Below are 23,516 nucleotides of genomic sequence, written 5' to 3'. Positions count from 1 at the left end.
CTAGAGGGCAAGGGGGTCAGTGCCAGAGGTTCACCCAAGTGTTCTCATAATAGTGCGCGCACCCATAGCAGGTGCCCAGCGACTGACCTGCTGCAGAGGCCAGACCCAGGATCTTCCTCCCAAATAACCTGACTCCATAAGCATAAAGATGCCGAAACAACTCCCTGGTACCCTGTGCTTCCTTGCAAAAGTCAACCTCGTTCCACTTAAGTGTAGACCAGATGGCTGAGTAAAACTGGTTCCCAAGCCATAAGTGCGCCCCCTGGTGGTTGAAGAATAAGCCCTTCCCCTCCTCACCAGCAGTCAACTCGCCCCTAAATCCTGGCCTGCTAGGCTCAGACCCGGCTACCCTGAGTGGCTCCAGATCAACCATCTGGTGCCCACCTCTCTTCCTGCTGCTGGAAACTAGAGACCACACCCTACAGAGAAAGGGAAATCCAGAGGCAGCTATTAGATCGCATCCTGGGCCCCTAACACACAGAGAAATCCACACAGACGGCAAGATAAACCCTTCAGATAGCAGTTAAGTGAAGTCCCATCCCCTGTCCTGTCATAAACCACACCCCAGAATTAAGAGGCTCATTCTCCTTTTGGATACTTGGAAATAGGGAGAAGGGAAGAAAACAGAAAAAATCATTCTAACAAGAGGTCTGAAGTTGCCTCCAAAGGTCAAGAATCTTAAGACTTGGCCATTCTGCAAAGAACTATTTGTCTTTGAAGCCTCAAAGAGAACGTACTCCAGAGCCCCAGTGCTCCCGGGCCAAGATCTCTTCTCCATCAGCACTAACAAAATAATCAACTGAAGTCTGCCCCTCCGACTCATGTGCATTTAAAACCTGGATTAATATACCAGCAGGCTCTAGAGCCAAGGGTCCTTCATTTAGGAAAATCACAGGACCTTCCCTAGTTAGAGGCCTTTCTTGCTGGGTAAATATCTAATTCTACAAAGGGAACCACAAGCTCAGTTAAGCCAATCGCTGGCTCTTAACAGAAAAGCTCAAAAAAAAAAAAAAAAAAAAAAAACCCACTTACCCCTCAATGGGTGCACACGTTATTTCCCGCGCCTGCGCCTCCACCACAACCCAGTTGCCTTCCTAGCCACATTAATTCCACCCTCTACTGATTAGTGGTGAAGTGACCCCTTCCAAAACCGGTGCTTAGTGGATCTGGTGACTCAGAGGCATCAAAAGCTGCTCCCTCTCGAGCGCTCGCTCTCTCTCTCTTTCTCAACCCCTTCTGAGACACTAGCCCGGGATAATAAGTAACCCACATTAGTGTATACTGCTTGCCACTGTTTGATGTCAGCACTGAAAGACTGCAGGTATTTAGATGTGTGCATCACTCTTCCCCTCTTTAAACAACAAAAAGCAAGATCAAAAAGGGTTCATGGCCAGCAGTCCCAGCTCTCAACAACCCTCTGTCAGTCTCTGCAGCACACCCATCCATCCATCCATCGGACTTAACTCAAAACATCTGCAAAGTTCACATCAACTGCCCACCCGCCCCACCAGCCCCTGTCCAGGTCTTACCTGTATCCACTGTCAACTGTTTCCGTGGACCTCACACTTGCTGTGGCCCTCAGAGTTTTGCTGGACAAACCAACCACAGTTGGCGAAAGTTTGCACTTGAAGTCAGCACAAGTCCACTCCTCTTCTTCGTTCAAGGTGGGGAGATAGCCACACACGACCTTGAGGCTCCCCAGTCCCCCGTTACTCATGTAAGTTGTGTTTTCTCCCCCACTCCTTACATATTCGAGGTATATATCAGAAGTCAAAAACATCTGGTAGGCATTTTCCTCCATCACCGACTGGATCTCGGTCTGCGCCTGGTCAAACATGATGGAATCAATCTGCTGCTTCTTGATACCGTCTCTTATGTAGGTCTTGGTGGCAGGCTTCAGCTGCTTGGAGACAATGCTGTTGTTTTCAATGTACCTTTTGTAGATCGCTTTGGCTACTCGTAAAGTTTTGGTATCCTTCAGGTTCATCTGCCTGAATCCATTGCAGGCAAACCAGAAGTCTAAGGTATCCACGCATTTCTCCCTCTCCAGGAAAGTCCGGAAGAGGTAAGCACCGTCTTGATCGCCCAACAAGGAGTGCAAGGACTTGGTCCACCTAGTCAGAGGGGAATCAGGGGATGCTCGCCCCTCTGGCTCCCCCAGCCCATCTTCGTTCCGCCTGGTGTTGGAAGAGACAGGCATGGGTTTGGTGACCTGGCTCTTGCCCACCCCTGGCTGACACGGTGGGGTCTCCCCTTCTTCCCCTGGCACTGGGGGCCGCGGGGCATCCTCACGGAAGCTGCTGCTGGGGTCCGGGAGGCGAGTCACCAACACAGCACTACTCATGGTGAGGGAGCTCTTCCCACTGAGTTTGGGAATTTTTTCTTCTTCTTCCAGTTCCTCTCAGCAATCGGCGTGGTCTGTCTGTCTCTCTCAAGTCAGCAGGGGCTCATCTGAGCCTCCTCTCTGGAAAGAAAAGGAAGCGGGGAGGTGGGGAGAGAGAAAAGGGTATTGATCTAATCAAAACCAGATCTACCCAACATCAAAGCTAGAAAGTAAACAGGCTTTTCAACCCCTCAAATTCAAATCAAGCAACCCAGCTATCTGCGAGGTGGTCATCTAAAGTATCAGACGCTGCTTTTCAAAAGCGAAATCTGAGCTCCCTGCACACTTTTCGGGGTTGGGGATGGAAGGGAGCTGCTGGGAAAGAGGAGGGGAAGGTGAGAGGAGGGCAAGGGCTGGGGGCGGCAGGGGGACATCGGAGGTGTAAGACACAACCTTCCCAAAACCCACTCCGCCAGGGCGCACGCTGGGGTAGCTCACCCGGAGCCTCGCCTCCCCTCCCTTCCCCTCCCCCGAAACCGTCAACTCCAAAGAGGCGCACTCCCAGCCGCTAGGCTGAGTGCAGGTGAAACCAATTTCGGTAAATTTCCCCACTCGGCTCTGCACAGATAACTCGAGCTCCAAACATGCCCCTCCCCGGCATCTGGTTCCCATTCTCCCCACCCACCCGCTCCCTCTGCGCTCCCTCTTCCCACTCCTTAAAAATTCAGAAGATCCTCGTCCGAGAGAAGCCCGCCCAACACAGTCGGACTGGGCTCCCGGACTCTCAGATTCAGCACGCAAACGGCCCCTTCCCCAACTCAGATGTGACTGTTCGGCTGCGCGCCCCCTACCCCCGCCAAGAATACAGCTCAGTCAACACCTCGGTCTTCCCCGACCTCCCCCAAATCAGAAGCCAACTCACTCAGTGGAGACTTTGATCTCAAACTTTGCTAGAGAGCTGAGAAGCCTCGGAACAGTCGCCCCCGTGCCCCTAACCACCTCCCGGAGCCGCGAAATCTACAAAACTGGATCACAAGCCGTCTCACGCCACCACTGCTTGTGCCAAGAATCCCAAACTCTACTGATCTCGAGCCTGTCTTTTTTCCAAAAGAAAAGTCTTATCTAACCAATAAACAAGCTGCTTTGCCTAGCACGGAAAGGATCAAACTAGGAAGGGTAGGAGCGGACCGGGGAACGGGGCACAACCCCGGGCGAGGAGCCAGCGACCCCGAGTCTGGGATGGGTGCGCGCTGACCCCGGCCGGAGCCCCGAGCCGCGGGGCTGGGCGCCGCGGCCCACGGAGTAGTGGAGCTGCCGTGAGCACTGAGCTACCCGGGCGGTGGGGAGGTGGGGCAGCCCCGTTACCTGGAAGACGAAGGCCTCCGTGGCCGGGCTCTCATGTCCTCCGAACCCCTACGGCCCGGTCCCCCAGCTCAAATGCAACCGAACGCCTCCAGAGCCCTGGCGGGCACACCTCAAGGCCGGAGCCCCGGGACGCGCCAGCAGCGCCCCCAGCCCCGGCGGGGGGTCAGTCTCCGGCGCCGCCGCTCGCAGAGGCGCCCGCAGAAAAAGCACAGAAAGCAGCAGCCTAGTCCAGAAATGGCGACGCGCGGAGTCTCTGCCTCTCCGCAAAAGGGGCCGGGGCGGCCAGGGACGCGGGGCCCGGGCGGGGAGGAGGAACGCTAGGGACGCGAGGGACGCGGGCGCCACGGACTAGGGCTGGTCCTGCGCGCAGACTGAGCCTCCGCCAGCGCCGTGGGCCCCTTAGCTCGGACCCGCGGCAGGGAAGGGAGAAGGGGAGGGGGGAGAGAAATAGGAGGCGAGGATGGGGCGGGGGAGAGGCGGGGGGCGGGGGAGGGCAAGCGGGGGGCGCCGCCACCCTTTCATCCCACCTCCCAAAGGCACTCCCGCGAGCACTCACACCCCTACTCACATCCATAACCGCGACAGCGACGCGACCCCCGGGAAGGCTCGGCCCCCTCTCCGCCCCCGCCACTGCCACCACTCGGAGTAGTCTCCTCTCCCAGTCCCCGGCCAACCCGGTCCCCGAGCTGGGGAGGGGGCTCCGGTGGAGGGCGCGCGGGGCTGCCAGGCCAAGCCGCCCCCCCCTCCCCGCCGGAGCGCTAGGCGCCGGGTCTAATGCTCCCCTCCGCGCCGGCCCCGAGCGCGCCCCAAAATAGCCGGCCTGCCAACTTCAAAGGGCCGCCCCGCACATCAAAGCGCGCGGGCCGCCTGGCCGCGGCAGCCTCGGCACTCACCATTGATCCGCGCGCGCGCTCCGCGGCGAGATCTCGCAGGCGCCCGGGGCAGGGGCCTGGCCCCGGTCCCCGGCTCCGCTCGCGGCAGCAGCCCCGGGCCCCCCCGGGCGGGCCGCGGCGTAGGGGAACATGGGGAGTCGCGCGGCGGGGGTGGGGGGGGGTGCGGGAAACCACAATCTCTGGATCAGAGCGAGAGCCACCGGCCGTAGAGGGGGAGCGGCGCGCCCCGCCGCCCCTTTTATGCAAAAGACCCGACCGGGCCTCCGCCCCCGCCGCGGCCGCCCCCGGCCCCAGCGGCCCCCACCCGGCCCGGCTTTCAACGCAGGTCCTGTTTCCACAGTCACTCGGCGCACCAAATGTCCTCCGGGCGCTTCCAACAAAAACTGCGCTGTGGATTTAACTGTGCACTTCAAAGGCGCGAGCCGAGCGCACGGTCCTGAAAGGGAGGTACGCGCCGGCCGCGCCCCAGGCCGCCCCCTACGGCCCCGACGCCGCTCCACAGGGCCGCCCGGCCCGCGCCCCACTCCAGGTCCGCCTCCGCCCGGGCAGGCCCCCTCCCGACCCCCGCGCCCACGCCGCGGCTAGGCGCGACCTCGCCCCCTGTCCGAGGGGGGCTTTCTTTGAAGCGGCTCCGCTGGGGCCGAGCCTCCACCCCCACCTTTTACAGCAGGGCCTTCGGCGGGCGCCGCGGCCGCCGGGCGGCCCCGAAATCCATCGCTCTGAGGGGTTATTTTTATTTCCCGGCTCTCGGGCTGTTACTGAGTTGCCAGGACCTTATCAAAGCGCAGCCGGCTCCAGCCGACTCCCCCGGGCCGGGCTCGCGGAGCCAGTGATCCCGCCGCGCCAATCACAGCTGCGCTCGGCCGGCCCGCGCCGCCCGCCTTAAAGGGACAGCGCCCCGCGCCCGCCCCAGCCCGCCCCAGCCCGCCCCCGCCGCACGCTCCACTCCCGCGTTAACCCTTCCCCGGCCTCTCCTCCGCCCCCTGCCAGCCCCCCGCGGCCCCGTAGGCGTTCTCAACCCGAGTTCTGATTTCTTCTTTCAAGTTCTCCGGCCTCTTTGCTCCCGCCTCCTCCCGCTGCCTGCCCTAGCCCTCCCCGGCTCTGGAATGCAACAGTTTCTTGTAGCGTTATGGCCATCGCAAGAACTGCAAGCAAGCAGAATTTTTTTATTCTATCATCAAACACTTTTCTACCTCTGTTCCCTGGGAATTTGGGCTTGGAGGCCTTTGCAAAGGGTGTTCCAGCCCTGGGGTCGGCTGGCCCACTGTCGTAGGGAGGACTTGGGCCCAGCCACTGGAGGCGTGTGCATGCCTGTGCGCGCTGGTGCACGTGCATCTATCTGAGTTCGGGTAAATACAGGACAGCAGTTGGTGGATGAATTGCGCTTGTGCATGTGTGAAGGTGGGGTGTGAATCTGCCCGTTCAGACCTGAGTGCTGACACCAGTTAGGAATCACACCTCAGTGCCCTGAAGACCTAAGTCCAACTTCCCAACCTGCTGGCCACCAGACCCTCACAGCGGCACACCTTGGCCATCTCTCCCAAACAACTGCATACCCATTACTCTTCCCAAATCCCATCTCCTGCCATATGTTACATATTAAACCGACATAGAATATCTTTTTCCCGCCTCCAAATGACAAGACATGCCGTTTTAATGTATCGAAAATTCCTCACCCCATTGTCACCTTTGAATGTCTCCCACATTTCCCCAGCAACGTTTATAAAGCACACACAACCTTCTCTTCTCCATTAAAATGAGGAAATATGCCACAAACCCAGAACATTATTTATTCATCTGCTGCTATAGAATGATGCCTCATGTTATGAGCGAATAATTAACTTTTCTTCCTCTTAAAAAACATAAAGGAGGCTGGGCGCGGTGGCTCACGCTTGTAATCCCAGCACTTTGGGAGGCCGAGATGGGTGGATAACGAGGTCAAGAGATCGAGACCATCCTGGTCAACATAGTGAAACCTCGTCTCTACTAAAAATACAAAAAATTAGCTGGGGGTGGTGGCGCGTGCCTGTAATCCCAGCTACTCAGGAGGCTGAGGCAGGAGAATTGCCTGAACCCAGGAGGCGGAGGTTGCGGTGAGCCGAGATCGCGCCATTGCACTCCAGGCTGGGTAACAAGAGGGAAACTCCGTCTCAAAAATAAATAAATAAATAAATAAATAAATAAATAAATAAATAAAGGGCCCTGTGAGGTGGCTCACGCCTGTCATCCCAGCACTTTTGGAGGCCGAAGCAGGCAGATCACCTGAGCTCTGGAGTTCAAGACCAGCCTGGTCAACATGGCAAAACCTCATCTTTACTAAAAATACAAAAATCAGCCAGGTGTGGTGGTGTGCACCTGTAATCCCTACTTGAGAGGCTCAGTTGAATCCGGGAGGCGAAGGTTGCAGTGAGCCGAGGTCACGCCACTGTACTTCGGGCTGGGCGACAGAGTGAGACTCCATCTCAAAAAATATAAATCATAAATAAACAAAGGTGTGAACCAAAGAGATCCAAAAAGTGAGAGACAGAGTCCTGGCCTCAGAGCTATGGAAAGCTCTGACTCTCCAACTTCATGGATGATGAGCCCTTTTAAATGCTGAGATGGACTGTCATTGGGCCTTCAAAATTAAACCATGCAAGAATTGTGGCTCTATCTAGGTTTCCATAGAGAAAGAGAAGGAAGAGGCGAGGCTCTGATGGCTCACCCCTGTAATCCCAGCACTTTGGGAGGCTAAGGCAGGTGGATCACCAGAGGTCAGGAGTTAGAGACCAGTCTGGTCAACATAATGAATCCCCGTTTCTACTAAAAATACAAAAATTAGCCTGGTGTGGTGTTGCACACCTGTAGTCCCAGCTACTTGGGAGGCTGAGGCAGGAGGTTTGAACCCAGGAGGTGTGAGGTTGCAGTGAGGCTGGGCAACAAAGCAAGACTCCATCTCAAAAGAAAGAAAGAAAAAGAAAAGGAGGATCCACCACCCATGCTCTGCTGGAAAGGGGCAGGTGGCAGGACTATGCTCCATCTGCTCTCAGACTAAGGAGCTGTGACAAGGGATGAGAAAGCTCTTAGGGCCGTGCTGCTGGACTCTGGCTCCTAAGTGCCATGACAGGTGGCAGCTCCTCCCCCAAACTTGCCTCTCAGTGCCCATGGTCTGCCCCACCAGGCTCTTCACTCCAGGCTGCCAGGTTGGCATAAACACAGCAGTCCCGGCTCTGAAATGTGGCCCTCAAGCCAGCCAGGAAGGCCAGGGAAAGAGTGTGGCAGATGACTCATCTTTGCCTTCGGACAACTGCTGGTGTGAGGAAACCAGTGGGCTCTAAAAGCCCTGGCCTGCTAGAATTCTGGGCAGTCAGTGACCCATGGCCCCTCTTAGCCACCAGCTCTGAGCTGGCCTGTGGAATCCAGGGCCAAGAACACACCCACCGCGTTTGGCCACCCCAGGAGTGCCAGGAGTAAAACTGTCACTGTGGTTCCAGGGAGTCTTTAGGCCACAGAGGGTGTTATTACTGGAACAAAAGTGTAGAAAGAGGGGTATGGATTGCCATAGACGTGTCTATGGCATATAAACAACAGTAAAGGCACACATGCGTGTGCACACAGACACACACACAAGGGGGTGGGGGAGAGATCGAAAAATCAACACATCTAAAATAAAAATAAACAATGTTCAGAAAAAAGAAGTTTTCAAAAAGGAAGTGGAAACATGGTCTTCCTGGGTGGTTTTCCTCTCCTCCCAGTTGTCCCCACTGACCCATCACTGCCTCCCGCAACCAGCTCTCATCACTGCAGGCTCAGTTTTAACCAAAGGACTACCTCATTATCCCGTAGCTGAGGCCACAGCAAGTGGGGACTGGGCCTGGGACCCAGGAGCAAGGCCCGGTTTGGTTTACATCTTCTCAGTCAATAATAACTCCTCTGAGGGCCGGGAGTGGTGACTCACACCTGTAATCCCAGTACTTTGGGGGGCTGAGCAAGGAGGATCACCTGAGGTTGAGGGTTCAAGACCATCTTGACCAACATGGAGAAAACCCGTCTCTACTAAAAATACAAAATTAGCGGGACATGGTGGCAGATGCCTGTAGTCCCAACTACTTGGGAGGCTGAGGCAGGAGAATCGTTTGAACCCGGGAGGCGGAGGTTGCAGTGAGCCAAGATCGCACCATTGCACTCCAGCCTGGGCAACAAGAGTGAAACTCCGTCTCCAAATAAATAAATAAATAAAATCACTCCTCTGAGAGCATGGTTTCCAGAATAGGTGCTTGGGTCACCTTAGGCCAATGACTCCCCCCACCATCACCCCTGGCCTGTCCCCTTTCCTATAGCTTTATATCTGGTGGGACAGTTCCCTCCCAGCAGGAAGCTGGGCCAAATGCTGGAAAGCCCTCTCTCTAGACTCTGAGTCTCTGACGACTTGCTGATAATATTTCTAGAGGAGAATCCAAAGTCCTGTGCTTATACCAGCCCCTTTCTCAAGATAGCAGTTTTCCATTTTCCCCTTCTCCCTGGCAGCACCGCTATCATGTGACTTGTTGTAATCCTGCACGGTTGCCTGGAAACTGGAAAGCAAGGTGATGGATTTCTGCACATGCTCACTCACCTCCCGCTTTACCTTTAAAGAAAAACTCTGCAGAAGATAAACAGTCCACTTTGCCTAAGTGCAGACAAGTTTAATAAAGCAGAGAGTGATTCTTTGCTTGAATTATGTACTGGGCTGAAATGCTAGAGTCCCAGAAAACAAGGACTAAAGGCTCCCTGAAAGGCATCTGGCCAAATCTCTGACCTTTAGTCAGTCCTACAAAAACCACTGTGGAGGGGAAGTCACACCAGCTGGGACTTCAGAGGAGCGGAGTCCCAGGACATTGCCCTCTCAGATTTAGTAACTTTGTCTTTTATTCCTTTGGAAAAGTGCCGCCTTAGACAATGTTCCTTTGTTTAGGGAGGCAGGTGTAGAGACACAGGTAACCTTTCCTAAGACTGGAGGTTACCTACCCACGCTGAGTTTCCATTTGTTCACCTGTAGAGTGGAGGAAACCTCCCCAGCCAAGGCTCCCGTGAGCCTGAGCAATAAGATCAATGCCTGGCACAGAGCTGGACACATAGTTATAATAGATGTTCAGAACATGGTGGTTATTTTTGCAGAGTAACCCCGTTCCCTCAATAGCCAGTCACCTGTTCTGGGAAGAAACTCCCCGTCTCCAAAGCAAAGATACCCTCCACTGGGAGTGACAACCTGGGGAAGTGTGACCCCAGAAAGCTGATCACAGTGGGGCCTAAAAAAGGGCAAAGGAGGCTGCGCCTCGCTACCATCTTTCTTTTTATTTATGTATTTCTTTTTTTTTTTTTTTTCCTTGAGATGGAGTTTCACTCTTGTTGTCCAGGCTGGAATGCAATGGGGTGATCTCGGCTCACCACAACCTCCACCTCCCAGCTTCAAGCGATTCTCCTGCCTCAGCCTCCTGAGTAGCTGGGATTGCAGGCATGTGCCACCACCCCCAGCTAATTTTGTATTTTTAGGAGAGATGGGGTTCTCCATGTTGGTCAGGCTGGTCTCGAACTCCTGACTTCAGATGATCCACCAGTCTTGGCCTCCCAAGGTGCTGGGATTACAGGCGTGAGCCACCATGCCTGGCCACTTGCTGCCATCTTTCAAAGACAATCCTATCCAGTATGCAAAAAGAAATAAGGCCAGGGGCTGTTCACATGTTATCAATCCAACATGATCTTCAATCTATCAATCTTACATGATCTTCATGCAAGAAATCAGACAAATTAAGCAAAGAGAAAGTGAGATTTCCCGAAGATCACTTGCCCACATCAGAGCTGAGCTGGAACTTCTGAGGGATCCTGATTCCTGGACCAGCCTCTTTTTTCTCCATACCATAGTGAGGAGATCCAGGGTGGGGCTGGCTGAGATGGGGTGGCGGGGGGGGGGGGGGGGCGTGGAGGGGATAGGGGGTTGCCCATCTGGAGATCTTGACTTTTACAGCAAGACTAATACATACAATTGGGATACTTTCCTAAAAGAATCACAACAGATTCTGCCTTGAAATCCCTCTGAAGCAGGCTTCATTCAACCCCTACCTGTAGGTAGGTTACCTTGACTCTACCAGCTGGGCTACCCACAGCCTGATCTGGGACAGTTTGACCCATGTCTCATAGAGTGGCAGCCATTTCCATGGGCATCTCAGTGAAGTTGATCCACCTGAGGGGGAATGGACCTACTTCCTCTCCTGCAGAGGAGGGATTGGGAATGCCAAGGTGGAGATTTGAAGCCACGAGGGAAAAAGTAAGGTTTCCCTAAGAAATCCCATCTTCAAGGCCAGGTGCGGTGGCTCACACCTGTAATCCCAGCACTTTGGAAGGCCAAGGTGAGCGGATCACCTGAGGTCAAGAGTTCAGATCACCTGAGGTCAGGAGTTCAAGACCAGCCTGGCCAACAAGGCGAACCCCAGTGCAACTAAAAATACAAAAATTAAGGCTCAGTGCAGGGCTCATGCCTATAATCCCAGCACTTTGGGAGGCCGAGGTAGATGGATCACCTGAGGTCAGGAGTTCCAGACCAGTCTGACCAACATGGAGAAACCTCATGTCTACTAAAAATATGAAAATTAGACAGGTGTAGTGGCACATGCCTGTAATTTCAGCTACTCAGGAGGCTGAGGCAGGAGAATCACTTGAACCCAGGAGATGGAGGTTGTGGTGAGCTGAGATTGTGCCATCGCACTCCAGCCTGAGTAACAAGAGCGAAACTGGGTCTCAAAAACAAAAAATTAGCTGAGTGTGGTGGCGGGTACCTGTAATCCCAGCTACTCAGGAGGCTGAGGCTGGAGAATTGCTTGAACTTGGGAGGCAGAGGTTGCAGTGAGCCAAGATAGCGCCACTGCACTCCAGCCTGGGCAACAGAGCAAGACTCTGTCTCAAAAAATTTTTTTTAAAAAGTTACTTTATTCTTTCATGTCCGGTTGTTTCTTGGTTTGCTTTGGACATTTCTCCACGCTGACTTACTGCTCTCCCTGGGGGATCTAAAGGATTGGCCACGGTGGGCAGGAGGCTCAACAGAATCCCAGGCTGCCCCAGAACACCTGGAGAGGCTCTAGATTTTGCTCCATGTTGAAGAAACTTCCTTCCATCACATGGCCAATGTGCTGGTTTATTAAAGAACACGCCAGTGCTGTAGCCATACCCTCATCTCTTACCTGACCTGTGTCCGTGCACTCAGGGACTACCACACGGCTGTCTACACTGCCTTACCTCTCCCTGCCTCCTCAAACCACTCTAGTCTCTCCTCCTCGAAAACCATTCCCAGTCTGGTAAAATACATCCTAATGGTTAAGTTAAATGAGTCCATTTTGATCTGTACCTGGCTTGGTTTCTCTGAGGCTCTCTCCTTTCTCAGTTCCTCTCTCAGGTATCCAACAGGACACCTCTTCCTCCTCCACCCCTGTCTCCCTGGGCTCCTTCTTCAGGGATTCTCCTGAACAGTTTTCTGGGCAGTCTCCTGCCCCACCCCTAGCTTCAAATGCTGCTCTCTAGAGATCAGGGCCTCCCCAAGCTATAACCCTGGCCTCCCATGATCCTCCTCCTCATTCTTCATCACACTTTGATAGGCTGGCCACAGCCACCGCCAGCTTAACACACTTAAATCGTAATCTATTTTATCCCTCCCCAAAACCAGCCATCCTTCTGTTGGACAGTGACCTCACCACTTCCAGTTGCCTGTTAGAAACCTGGGCCACGGGCTGGGTGAGGTGGCTCACACCTGTAATCCCAGCACTTTGGAAGGCTGAAGCGGGCAGATCACAAGGTCAGGAGTTTGAGACCAGCCTGGCCAGCATGGTAAAACCCCATCTCTACTAAAACTACAAAACTTAGCCAGGCAAGGTGGTACATGCCTGTAGTCCCAGCTACTCATGAAGCTGAGTCAGGGGAATTGCTTGAACCAAGCAGGTGGAGGTTGCAGTGAGCTGAGATAGTGTCACTGCACTGCAGCCTGGTGATAGAGTGACACTCCATCTCAAAAAGAAAAGAAAAGAAAAGAAACCTGGGCCACATCTAGAATCTGCCCTCTCCCTCAAATACCTCCATTCATTCACCCCGCCCTGTTGATTCTGCCTCTAAAAAAAATCTCCTATCATCACCCCCGCTCCCCAAATCCAGAACCGCTACCACGGCTCTTGCCAGTAACAGCCAAATGTTCTAATGATGCTTCACGCCTATGGTTTACAGCCCCAGCCCCGGACCCCCTTACACAGTGCTGCCATGGTGAAGACTGGGCACTGCAAAGTCAACCCGGCCCTTCTCTGTGCTTTCAGATCCTCCCCAGTTGCATAGAACAAACCTTCACGAGAAGGCCCAGAACCTTTTGTATGGTGCACAGGTGGCCGGCCCAGGCTCTTCTCCAAGCTCTCTGTTTCTTTTTTTTTTTTTTTTTTTTTGAGATAGTCTCACTCTTATTGCCCAGGCTGGGCTGGAGTGCAGTGGCCCAATTTTAGCTCACTGCAACCTCCACCTCCTCAGCTCAAGTGATTCTCCTGCCTCAGCCTCCCGAGTAGCTGGGCCTACAGGCACACGCCACCACACCCAGCTAATTTTTGTATTCTTAGTAGAGATGGGTTTCACCATGGTGGCTAGGTGGCTCGAACTCCTGACCTCAGGTGATCCACCCACCTTGGCTTCCCAAAGTGCTGGGATTACAGGCATGAGCTACCGTGTCCAGCCCTCCAGCTGTATTTCTTGCTGACACCCCCTTGTCCCCACCTTACGCATGGTGGCTTGCCTCTCCTTTTCCTCCCTGACTGCCCTCCCTCTGCCACTTCTTCAGTCTTCTCCCGCCTCATCCCCCCAGACCAGGCTAAAGCTGGTCCTCCTACTCCTGCCCGGCATCTGTGGCTCACCTCTAGCAAAACACTTCTCTGTCCCACCCACCCGACCATGAAGTCTTTGAAGACAGGGACCCTGTTTTGTGACACTTGCATCCCTTGAACTAGATTGTGGGAAGGAAGAACCTGGTAGATATTTAACAGCTGATGAAACCTGAGCACCGGCCCATCAGAACTGATGCCAGCCTAGGGTCTGGAACACAGTCTTGGAAACCCCCTGCCAGAGTCAAGCCAATGGTCGCTGGAGCTGTGGTTGGCATCCTGTAAGTTGGACCCCAATGATCCCTGCTTCCTGGTTCTTCCCTCACCTTAAGCATAGGTGGCACTTTACTCTCCTCTAACAAATAGAATATGGCTGATGCAACAACACATCCCTTCCACATTAGGCTATAGAAAGGCTGCGATTTCTATCTTAGGTGCTTTCCCTAGGATCTTGAGGCATCCCTGTTGAGGGACCCCTGTGTTGAGGGACAAGCCCTGCCACCAACCCAGTGATCTCAGAAGCCAAACACCACCCAGGCAAGCCTTGACATGATGAGCTCCAGCTGCTGGCTTGCTGGTAGCCTCACAGAAAACTCAAGGAGGCGGCACCCACGTCCAGAGTCTGGACCCACAGATGAAGATGCATTCTCTGGGGAGGTCAGTGGTGAAAACAGTCCTGTTGATAAGACTTAACTCTGTTGGCTAACATTGCTAATGGTAAGAACCCAGTTGCAAGACATACAGGTTGTGAATCTTTCTACATTTTATTTTATTTTTATGTTTTCTTTTTTTGAGACAGAGTCTTACTCTATCATCCAGGCTGGAGTGCAATGATGCCGTCTTGGCTCCCTGCAACCTCTGCCTCTCAGGTTCAAGTGAATCTCCTGCCTCCGCCTCCTGAGTAGCTAGAACTATAGGCGTGTACCACCATGCCTGGCTAATTTACGTATTTTTAGTAGAGACGGGTTTTCACTATGTTGGCCAGGCTGGTCTCACACTCCTGACCTCAAGGGATCAGCCAGCCTCGGCCTCCCAAAGTGCTGGGATTACAGGTGTGAGGTATCGCACCTGGCCCTTTTCTGTGCTTTATGAAATGTACATCCTGCACATGTATCCTGGAACCTAAAATAAAATAATTGATAGTCAGTGATGACAAGCTGTGGACAATAATTATTACATATTTGGGCCAGGCACGGTGGCTCACACCTGTAATTCCAGCACCTTGAGAGGCCGAGGCAGGTGGATCACCTGAGGTCAGGAGTTAAGAGACCAGCCTGGCCAACATGGTGAAACCCTATCTGTGCTAACAATACAAAAAAATTAGCTGGGCATGGAGTGGGCACCTGTAATCCCAGCTACTCTGGAGGCTGAGGCAGGAGAATCACTTGAACCTGGGAGGCGGAGGTTACAGTGAGCCGAGATGGTGCCACTGCACTCCAGCCTGGGTGACAAGAGTGAGACTTCATCTAAAAATTAACTAATTAATTAATAAAAAATAATTATCACATAGTTGAAGTTCTTCAGAAGTTACTGGAAATTTGATTGAAATATATTAAAATTCTCCTAATAGATTAAGAAATAAATATCAAATCATTTTGAGATTTTACTTAGTTACAGGGTAGAGACATTTGATCACACTCAAAAACAATATTTGCTTTGCTGCCACCCTTTTCTTCCCAAATGGAAAGAACCTATTGGTCTAGGAGGTAAACGTGAATTGTCCTTGCTAACTATTGCATTCAAATTAGAAAGAGAGAAATGAATCTTCCTCTTGGAGGGACTAGGAACCTGGGAGAAAGAGGCTGATAAGAGTATCATGTGACTTAAATGTGGTGGCAAAATTAGTGGGGGCATGGGATAATTCTATGCATGGCAATGGTTTTTAAAAAGCAAACCTTCCAGCCCTTGTCACTGAATTTAGATGGGAAGTGGTGGGGGCGGGTGGTGGGGGGGGCAGGGATTGGCAGAGAGGATTCCTGAATATGGCTCAGAAAGCCTTTGAAGAAGTCTTGTTATTTGATGACCCTTTTAATGACAGTGCGCCGGAGGGTGTGCTCTCTAAACACGCTAGGAGAAATTGTCTACAGATCAGTATGGTTGAACGTTAATAGCTTTCTTAGCAAAGACATTACTATCACAAACAATAAAATGTATAGATTGAGCCTCACCTCCTGGTAGTCATGCTCTCTTGGTAAATACTCTTGTTGATAACTGTTGAGCATAGAAAAAGATACAATCATTATTGAAACTAGAAAATCTATCTATCTTGATAACTTCAGTGAATCACCCAAACACCTAAGGGATGTTAGGAAAAAAACAATTGGTTAGGCACAGTGGCGCCTGCCTGTCATCCCATTACTTTGGGAGGCTGAGGCAGGGTGGGTCGCTGGAGCCCACGGGTTCAAGACCAGCCTGGGCAAAATGGTGAAACTCCATCTCTATAAAAATACAAAAATCAGCTGAGGTAGACAAGGGGAGGGAGAGCCTTAGGATAAATAGCTAATGTATGCTGGGTTGATAGGGGCAGCAAATCACCATGTCACACGTTTACCCATGTCATAAACCTGCACATCCTGAACATGTATCCTGGAACTTAAAATAAAATAAAATAAAAATTAGTCGGGTGTGGTGGCACACACTTGTAATCTCAACTACTGGGTGGGGGAGGGGTTGGGGGGGCAGGGTTGAGGTGGGAGGATCGCTTAAGCCCAGGAGTTTGAGGCTGCAGTGAGCCGAGATTGCACCACTGTACTCTAGCCTAGGAGACAGAGTGAGATCTTGTCTCCCTAAAAAATAGGAAGAAAAAGAGGCAGGTGTGGTGGCTCACACCTGTAATCTGAGCACTTTGGGAGGCTGAGGCGTGTGGATCACAAGGTCAGGAGATCGAGACCATCCTGGTCAACATGGTGAAACCCCGACTCTACTAAAAATACAAAAAATTATTTGGGCATTTTTAGCAGCTGGGACTATGGCATGCACCTGTAGTCCCAGCTACTCTGGAGGCTGAGGCAGGAGAATTGCTGGAACCCATGAGGCGGAGGTTGTCATGAGCTGACATTGTGTCACTGCCCTTCAGGCTGGGTGACAGAGCAAGACTCCACCAAGAAAGAGAAAGAAAGAGAGGAAGGAAGGAAGGGAGAGAGGGATGGAGGGAGGAAGGGAAGGAGGGAGGAAAAGAAAAGAGAGAGAAAAGAAAAAAAAAGGGCCGGGCACAGTGGCTCACGCCTATAATCCCAGCACTCTGGGAGGCCGAGGCGGGTGGATCACAAGGTCAAGAGATTGAGACCATCCTGGTCAACAAGGTGAAACCCTGTCTCTACTAAAAATACAAAAATTAGCAGGGCATGGGCCCAGCTACTCGGGAGGCTGAGGCAGGAGAGTTGCTTGAACTCGGGAGGCGGAGGTTGTGGTGAGCCGAGATCGTGCCATTGCACTCCAGCCTGGGTTACAAGAGCAAAACTCCATCTCAAAAAAAAAAAAAGAAAGAAAGAAAAAGAGAAGGAAGGAAGGGAGGGAGGGAGGAAAAGAAAAGAGAGAGAAAAGAAAGAGAGAAGGAAAGGAGGGAGGGAGGAAGGAAGGAAAGAAGGAAGGGAGGAAGGAAGGAAGGAAGGAAGGAAGGAAGGAAGGAAGGAAGGAAGGAAAAAGAAACAAAGAAAGAAAGGAAGAAAGATGCAGTGAAAAACAAGTGCTGAGGTAGCCCAGCTTTCCAGATAAGAAAGACTGGAGCAAGCCATGCCCCCAGCTCCCACAGGTCAAGCAGAGTCAGGTTAGGTGACAAGGTAATCTTCTAGCTGACGATAGTGTTCCCTGCCCCACTACCACCTCCACTGAAACGAGTCATTCTTTTTGCAAACTGCCTTGTTTTCAAGAAGATCAATTTGTTAAATGCGTTCATCTGTCTCCCTTTGCATAACTTTTCACAGGAATCCATTGGTTCACAAAGCAGAAAATGATAAGACCTGGTGGCTTGACATTGGGGTCAGAAAATGCGGTCACAAAGAATAGAGTGCAGGGAATAAGGGGCTCCATTCCCATCCTTTCTTCTACTACAAGGTCAGAGAGGAGCCAGATCAACTCACAAGAGCACAGAGGGGTGAAAGGCAGGTGCCAGACTCGGCCTGCCCAGGGAAGAAGGAGGGGGAGGCAGGGTCACTGTCTGCAGAGCATGCCCTTGGGGACACCCCCAGCTGTAGAACAGCTTCCCAAGGTCAAGACCAAGAAAAGCGCCAGAGCCACCTGGGAAGGGAGTTTGGGGGGGGCGTGCGGTGGCCTTGGGGCTTCACCCATTTCCTCTGGCTACGGCAGCCACCACTGCGCAGGTCCAACAACAGCTCCAGCCGAACTTGGCTGATCTGTAACAGAGCTGGCCCTCCCCCACTCCATTCCCATCCCTTGAACTTTGACCTTTTCTCCCCAACAAAAGCCACCTTCCTTCCTTTCTCCGGCTGTCCCCAGGAGGTGCCCTGCTCTGAATTTCCCTATGAAAAGGCATCAACCTTTCTACAAGACAATGGAGGTCTTGCACGTCCCTAGAGAGGCAGTTGTACCTGAGAATTTGGGGCTGGGTCTTTTTTCTGGAAGCCAAGTAAAGCAGGCACCCAAGGCAGTGGGCGCTAGCCACAAAGTGAAGCCCAAGGCAGAGTCTGCCCTCAGCAGACCCCAATCTGAGGGAGAGCGGGAAGAAGACACCCATAACCCCTGTTTTGATCTGTGTGTGTGTGTGTGTGTGTGCGCGCGTGTGTGCGTGCGCGCGCCAGGTGATCGGCAGGAGAGGTGAGACAGACTACGATGGGGCTGGAGAGACAGAGGTTGTGGGCAGCTGTGAAGGACCTGCAAAGGTCCCAGGCAGGAGGAAGCTCTGCCATTTTTTTCTTTCTTTCTTTCTTTCTTTTTGTTTTTTGAGACAGAGTCTCACTCTGTCACCCAGGCTGGAGTGCAGTGGCACTATTTCAGCTCACTGCGACCTCCACCTCCCTGGTTCAAGCAATTCCCTTGCCTCAGCCTCCCAAGTAGCTGGGATTACAGGTGCACACTACCAAGCTTGGCCAATTTTTTTGCATTTTTAGTAAAGACAGGGTTTCACCACGTTGGCCAGACTGGTATCAAATTCCTGACCTCAGGCAATCCACCCGCCTCAGCCTCCCAAAGTGCTGGGATTACAGGCATGAGCCACCACACCCAGACGAACGTCTGCCTTTTCCAGAAACTCACAGATACTGAGAATCTGTGAGATTCTCAATAGGGAACAGGGAGAAAGAAAGGTGAGGTGGGGCAGACTAGCCAAGGCTGGCTGGGCAGAGCACTGTGGGCGTGGGGGAAGGAGGTGCTCTCTTTATCCCCAAGTGTCTGGATGAGCCAGGGGAGTGTGGCTTAATGGTTCAACACAGAGGCTCTGGAAGTAGATGGTCCCGCCTCCTATGGAGGGTCTGTCATTTCTCTGTGTGTTGGTTTCCCCAGGTGTACAGTGGAAGGAATGGCAGTGCCTGTCTGGAGGGTTGCTGGGAGGATTAAATGAAGAAGTGATGCAGCCGGGCGTGGTGGCTCACGCCTGTAATCCCAGCACTTTGGGAGGCCAAAGTGGGCAGATCACGTGGGATCAGGAGTTCAAGACCAGCCTGGCCAACATGGTGAAAACCCATTTCTAACAAAAAATACAAAAATTAGCCAGGAATGGTTGTGTGTGCCTGTAGTCCCAGCTACTTGGGAGGCTGAGGCAGGAGAATCACTTGAACCCAGGAGCAGGAGGCTGCAGTGAGCCACTGCACTAAAGTCTGGGTGACAGAGTGGGACCCTCTCTCAAAAAAAAGAAGAAAAGAGAAGGCTGGGCACGGTGGCTCAAGCCTGTAATCCCAGCACTTTGGGAGGCCGAGGAGGGTGGATCACGAGGTCAAGAGATCGAGACCATCCTGGTCAACATGGTGAAACCCTATCTCTACTAAAAATATAAAAAATTAGCTGGGCATAGTGGCGCGTGCTTGTAATCCCAGCTACTTGGGAGGCTGAGGCAGATGAATTGCCTGAACCCAGGAGGCAGAGGTTGCAGTGAGCCGAGATCGGGCCATTGCACTCCAGCCTAGGTAACAAGAGCGAAACTCCATCTCAAAAAAAAAAAAAGAGAGAAGAGAAGTAATGCAGTAAAGTGGTTAGAACTCCCCTGATGCCCAGGGAATACCTGGTAAGGGTTAGACATCTTTGGAAAAAAACAAAGAGAGCAACCTGGCCGAGGGCCCTGCTCCCCTGGCTAGGGAGGTCCTCCTACAAGTTATCGGGCTCTTGAAGATCTCCCTCCTTTCCCTATAAAGTGGGAATAAAATGTGACAGATTTAAGGTGAGGTTTGAATGGAAACAGTCTAGCTAGTACATTTAGTTTCTGAAAGATGTAAGTGCTCAGCTTTCTAGCATAAATGGCTTCCCAAGGCCCTTAAAGGTCTTGGTGCAGGTTTAATCTTTTCACTGCTCACTGCTAGTCTTCAGGCAGGAGTAGGGGCTGCAGCCGGCTGACCCCTGGTGAGTCTCCATTAGAATGTGCCCACTCCCATGCTCAAGTCTTGCTGTGATGACAGTGGGGACTTCCAGGTACTTGCAAATGGTCAAATGTTCTTTGACTTGAGGAGCCCTGAACCATGTATAGCATCACAGCCTCCAGCTTTGCTAGGTTCCCCCATCACCATGACTCCCCAGGCCTTTCTCAGGCACCAAAAGCTGCATCGATGCATTGATGGATTTTATAATTCTTTTTATTTATTTATTTATTTTTAGACAGAGTTTCACTCTTGCTGCCCAGGCTGGAGTACGATGGTGTGATCTCAGCTCACTGCAACCTCTGCCTCCTGGGTTCAAGTGATTCTCCTGCCTCAGCCTCCTAAGTAGCTGGGATCACAGGTACGTGCTACCATGCTTAGCTAATTTTTTAATTTTTAGATAGAGATTCACCATGTTGACCCGGCTGGTCTTGAACTGACCTCAGGTGATCTACGCGCCTTGGCCTCCCAAGGTGCTGGGACTATAGGCATGAACCACCACGTCTGGCCTTGTTTCATAATTCTTGTTCCTCCTCCCAGGAGCTGTAAGGTGGGCCCTAGGGGGCAAGGCTAGGAAAGCCAGAGTGCCCATCCTAAGCCCTGCTCATCCCTCAAACTTTCACATAGCACCCCTTTCTCTCCATCTTCCATAACACTTTCCATAATTGGCAACAGATACACACCGCAGCATGTTGGGTCTCTTTTAATTATTATTATTATTATTATTTTTGAGACAGGGTCTTGCTCTGTCACCCAGGCTGGGGAGCAATGGCACAATCTTGGCTCACTGCAACCTCTGCCTCCTGGGTTCAAGTGATCCTCCTGCCTCAGCCTCCCAACTAGCTGGGACTACAGGCATGCACCACCATGCCTGGCTAATTTTTGTATTTGTAGTAGAGATGAGGTTTCTCCATGTTGGTCAGGCTGGTCTTGAACTCCTGACCTCAGGTTATCCGACTGCCTCAGCCTCCCAAAGTGCTGGGATTACAGGCGTGAGCCACCGCGCCCGGCTCTTTTAAGAATTTTGAAAGGACTGAGGTGTGTCTATAAAAAAAAAAAAAAAAAAGGCTGGGCACGGTGGCTCACACCTGTAATCCCAGCACTTTGGGAGGCCGAGATGGGTGGATAACCTGAGGTCATGAGTTCAAGACCAGCTGGGCCAACATGGTGACACCCCATTTCTAAAAATAAATAAATAAAAGGACTGAGGTATGATCACCAAGTTCATGAGGCCTTCCTTCTGCACCTTTGATGCCTGCTTTGTAAATCCCACAAGAAGCTCTGTTTCATCCATTCTGTTGGGTGTAGATTCCATTCCTCATTCATGTTCTGCATCAGAAAAAGGCTTGTTCAAAAGAAGCCCTTGGGGCAAGTGTTAGGATGGCCACAGACATGTCACACCTCCCAGCCACAGTGCATTTTCTGCTGCTGGCCAGGCGTTTCTAAAGCAGAGGCAGTATGCCAGGTATGGGCATGTTTTCCTGAAGAGTGGGTGTGTCTCACCCACAAATGAGGCCTCTGAGTAACTTTGAGATATGCTAATTGTGATATCTTGGTGTTACTGTATCATCAGAGCAACCCCCAGGTGGATGGGAGGTGGTTTAAAAGATGGCCATCAGCCAGGTGTGGTGGCTCATGCCTGTAATGCCAGCACTTTGGGAGGCTGAGGTGGGCGGATCACGAGGTCAAGAGATGGAGACCATCCTGGCCAACATAGTGAAACCCCATCTCTACTAAAATAAAAAATTAGCTGGACGTGGTGGCACATGCCTGGAGTCCCAGCTACTCAGGAGGCTGAGGCAGGAGAATTGCTTGAACCCAGTAGGTGGAGACTACAGTAAGCCTAGATGATGCCACTGCACTCCAGCCTGGTACCTGTCAAAAGAGGAGGGAGACCCTGTCTCGAAAAAAAAAAAAAGATGGCTATCAGGACCAAGCCCTCCTCATGCTGGACTATTGACTCAACATTTCTACAACTTCCTGTTCACGCCCAGCCTCTGTGCCCTTTACCCTTCCTGGGCTGTCTGTCCTCTGGCCATGCCTGGCACCGGTCTCCACATCCTGGAGGCTCCTTGCCCTGGGTCCCCAAGGATCTCTTGCCAGACCCTCATCAAAGAACACTGAAGGACCTTTTTGTTGGTGGGGACTGTCTTCAGGGTAGGACATCATGTGATGAACTGGCTCAGCGTGCTAGCTAAAGTCTCTCCTCCTTTTCTTTGTTTTGTTTTGTTTTTTGAGACGGAGTTTCGCTCTTGTTACCCAGGCTGGAGTGCAATGGCGCAATCTCGGCTCACCGCAACCTCCGCCTCCTGGGTTCAGGCAATTCTCCTGCCTCAGCCTCCTGAGTAGCTGGGATTACAGGCACGCGCCACCATGCCCAGCTAATTTTTTGTATTTGTAGTAGAGACGGGGTTTCACCATGTTGACCAAGATGGTCTCAATCTCTTGACCTCGTGATCCACCCATCTCGGCCTCCCAAAGTGCTGGGATTACAGGCTTGAGCCACCGCGCCCGGCCTCTCTTCCTCTTCTTATAAAGTTCCTAGTCCCCCTCCCATGATAACCCATTCCCCTGTCAACCCATTCACCCCAATCACCTCTTGAAGGTCCCACCTCTTAGCACTGCCACACTGGGGATTAAATTTCAACATGAAGGCCGGGTGTGGGGGCTCACACCTATAATCCCAGCACTTTGGGAGGCCGAGGCTGGCGGATCAGAAGGTCAGGAGTTCAAGACCAACCTGGCCAACATGGTGAAACCCCGTCTCTACTAAAACAAAAAAAAAATACAAAAATTAGCCGGGCATGGTGGTATGTGCCTGTAATCCCAGCTGCTCGGGAGGCAGGAGAATATCTTGAATCCAGGAGGCCAGGTTTGCAGTGAGCGGAGATCACACCATTGTACTCCAGCATGGGTAACAAACTCCGTTTAAAAAAAAAAAGATAACATATGCTAAGTGCCCACCACCGTTGCTGGCACAAAGAAAGCAGGCACTTGCTGGCATTGTGGTGTCAGTATCTTCTTAGGAGGAGCTCTGATCCAAAAAGCCAACCTTGGAGACCTGGCCAGAGTGACCAGGCTATCCTGTAAATATGGCTGCGTGGTCGACAGTCAGGTGCTCCCACAGACCCTTGCAGACTGGCCTGGCACCAGCCACAGGGAATCCACTGCCCGTCCCTCAGAGGGAAGGTGGACCAGCCCAGCTCCTTGGCGCCATCTTCCCTCACCAAAGAGCGGCACTGTCTGAACCCCCAGGGCTGAAGAGCAGTAAAAGTCCATAAAGGGAAGGGGAGGACCCGCCATAAACTGGTGCCAGAGTCGTTAGCAGTTTCCTTTCTGATAAGGGCTTCCAGGGTTTGGAGGAGCCCTGCTGTGATTTCCCAGTCTGGGCTCTCCTGCCCTGGCTGTTTGGATCCTTGGGTGAGAGTGCACAGAGGGAAGATCAAGGTGGAGAAACTGTCAGAGGAGACAGGAAAGGACAGGAGGGGGCATCCAACAAAGCCAAGAGGCAGGCTAGGAAGGGGCCAGGGAGTGACAGCACCATGGGCACTTCCTG

The 23,516-nt window shown here is 52.3% G+C and overlaps 2 protein-coding genes across 6 annotated transcripts in view; both read right to left on the bottom strand.

Annotated features, from left to right (window-relative positions):
• The window catches only part of AXIN2 (axin 2), a 33,199-nt gene extending 27,761 nt beyond the window's left edge, over positions 1-5,438 (bottom strand). For 2 of the 5 annotated variants that reach the window (XM_035301611.3, XM_035301615.3), the window contains exons 1-2: positions 5,240-5,330; positions 1,530-2,464 (exon numbers count right to left, since the gene is read on the bottom strand). In XM_035301611.3, coding sequence (XP_035157502.1) covers positions 1,530-2,344 — 815 coding nt within the window. In that variant the 5' untranslated portion in view covers positions 2,345-2,464; positions 5,240-5,330. Of the gene's footprint in view, positions 1-1,529; positions 2,465-3,688; positions 4,062-5,239; positions 5,331-5,354 lie in introns of those variants that run through there. The other 3 variants (XM_035301613.3, XM_035301616.3, XM_054256408.2) reach the window with 2 other exon arrangements.
• CEP112 (centrosomal protein 112) overlaps positions 2,423-23,516 on the bottom strand; it is a 705,692-nt gene continuing 684,598 nt past the window's right edge. The window contains exon 28 of the transcript XR_008481664.2: positions 2,423-2,464. The gene's annotated coding sequence lies outside the window, so the exon portion shown is untranslated. The remainder of the gene's footprint in view (positions 2,465-23,516) is intronic.

This window comes from Callithrix jacchus, chromosome 5 (assembly GCF_049354715.1).
Source record: "Callithrix jacchus isolate 240 chromosome 5, calJac240_pri, whole genome shotgun sequence".
NCBI classification, from domain to species: domain Eukaryota; kingdom Metazoa; phylum Chordata; class Mammalia; order Primates; family Cebidae; genus Callithrix; species Callithrix jacchus.
Note: the sequence above shows the minus strand (reverse complement) of the source record. Positions and strands in the feature narration are given on the sequence as shown.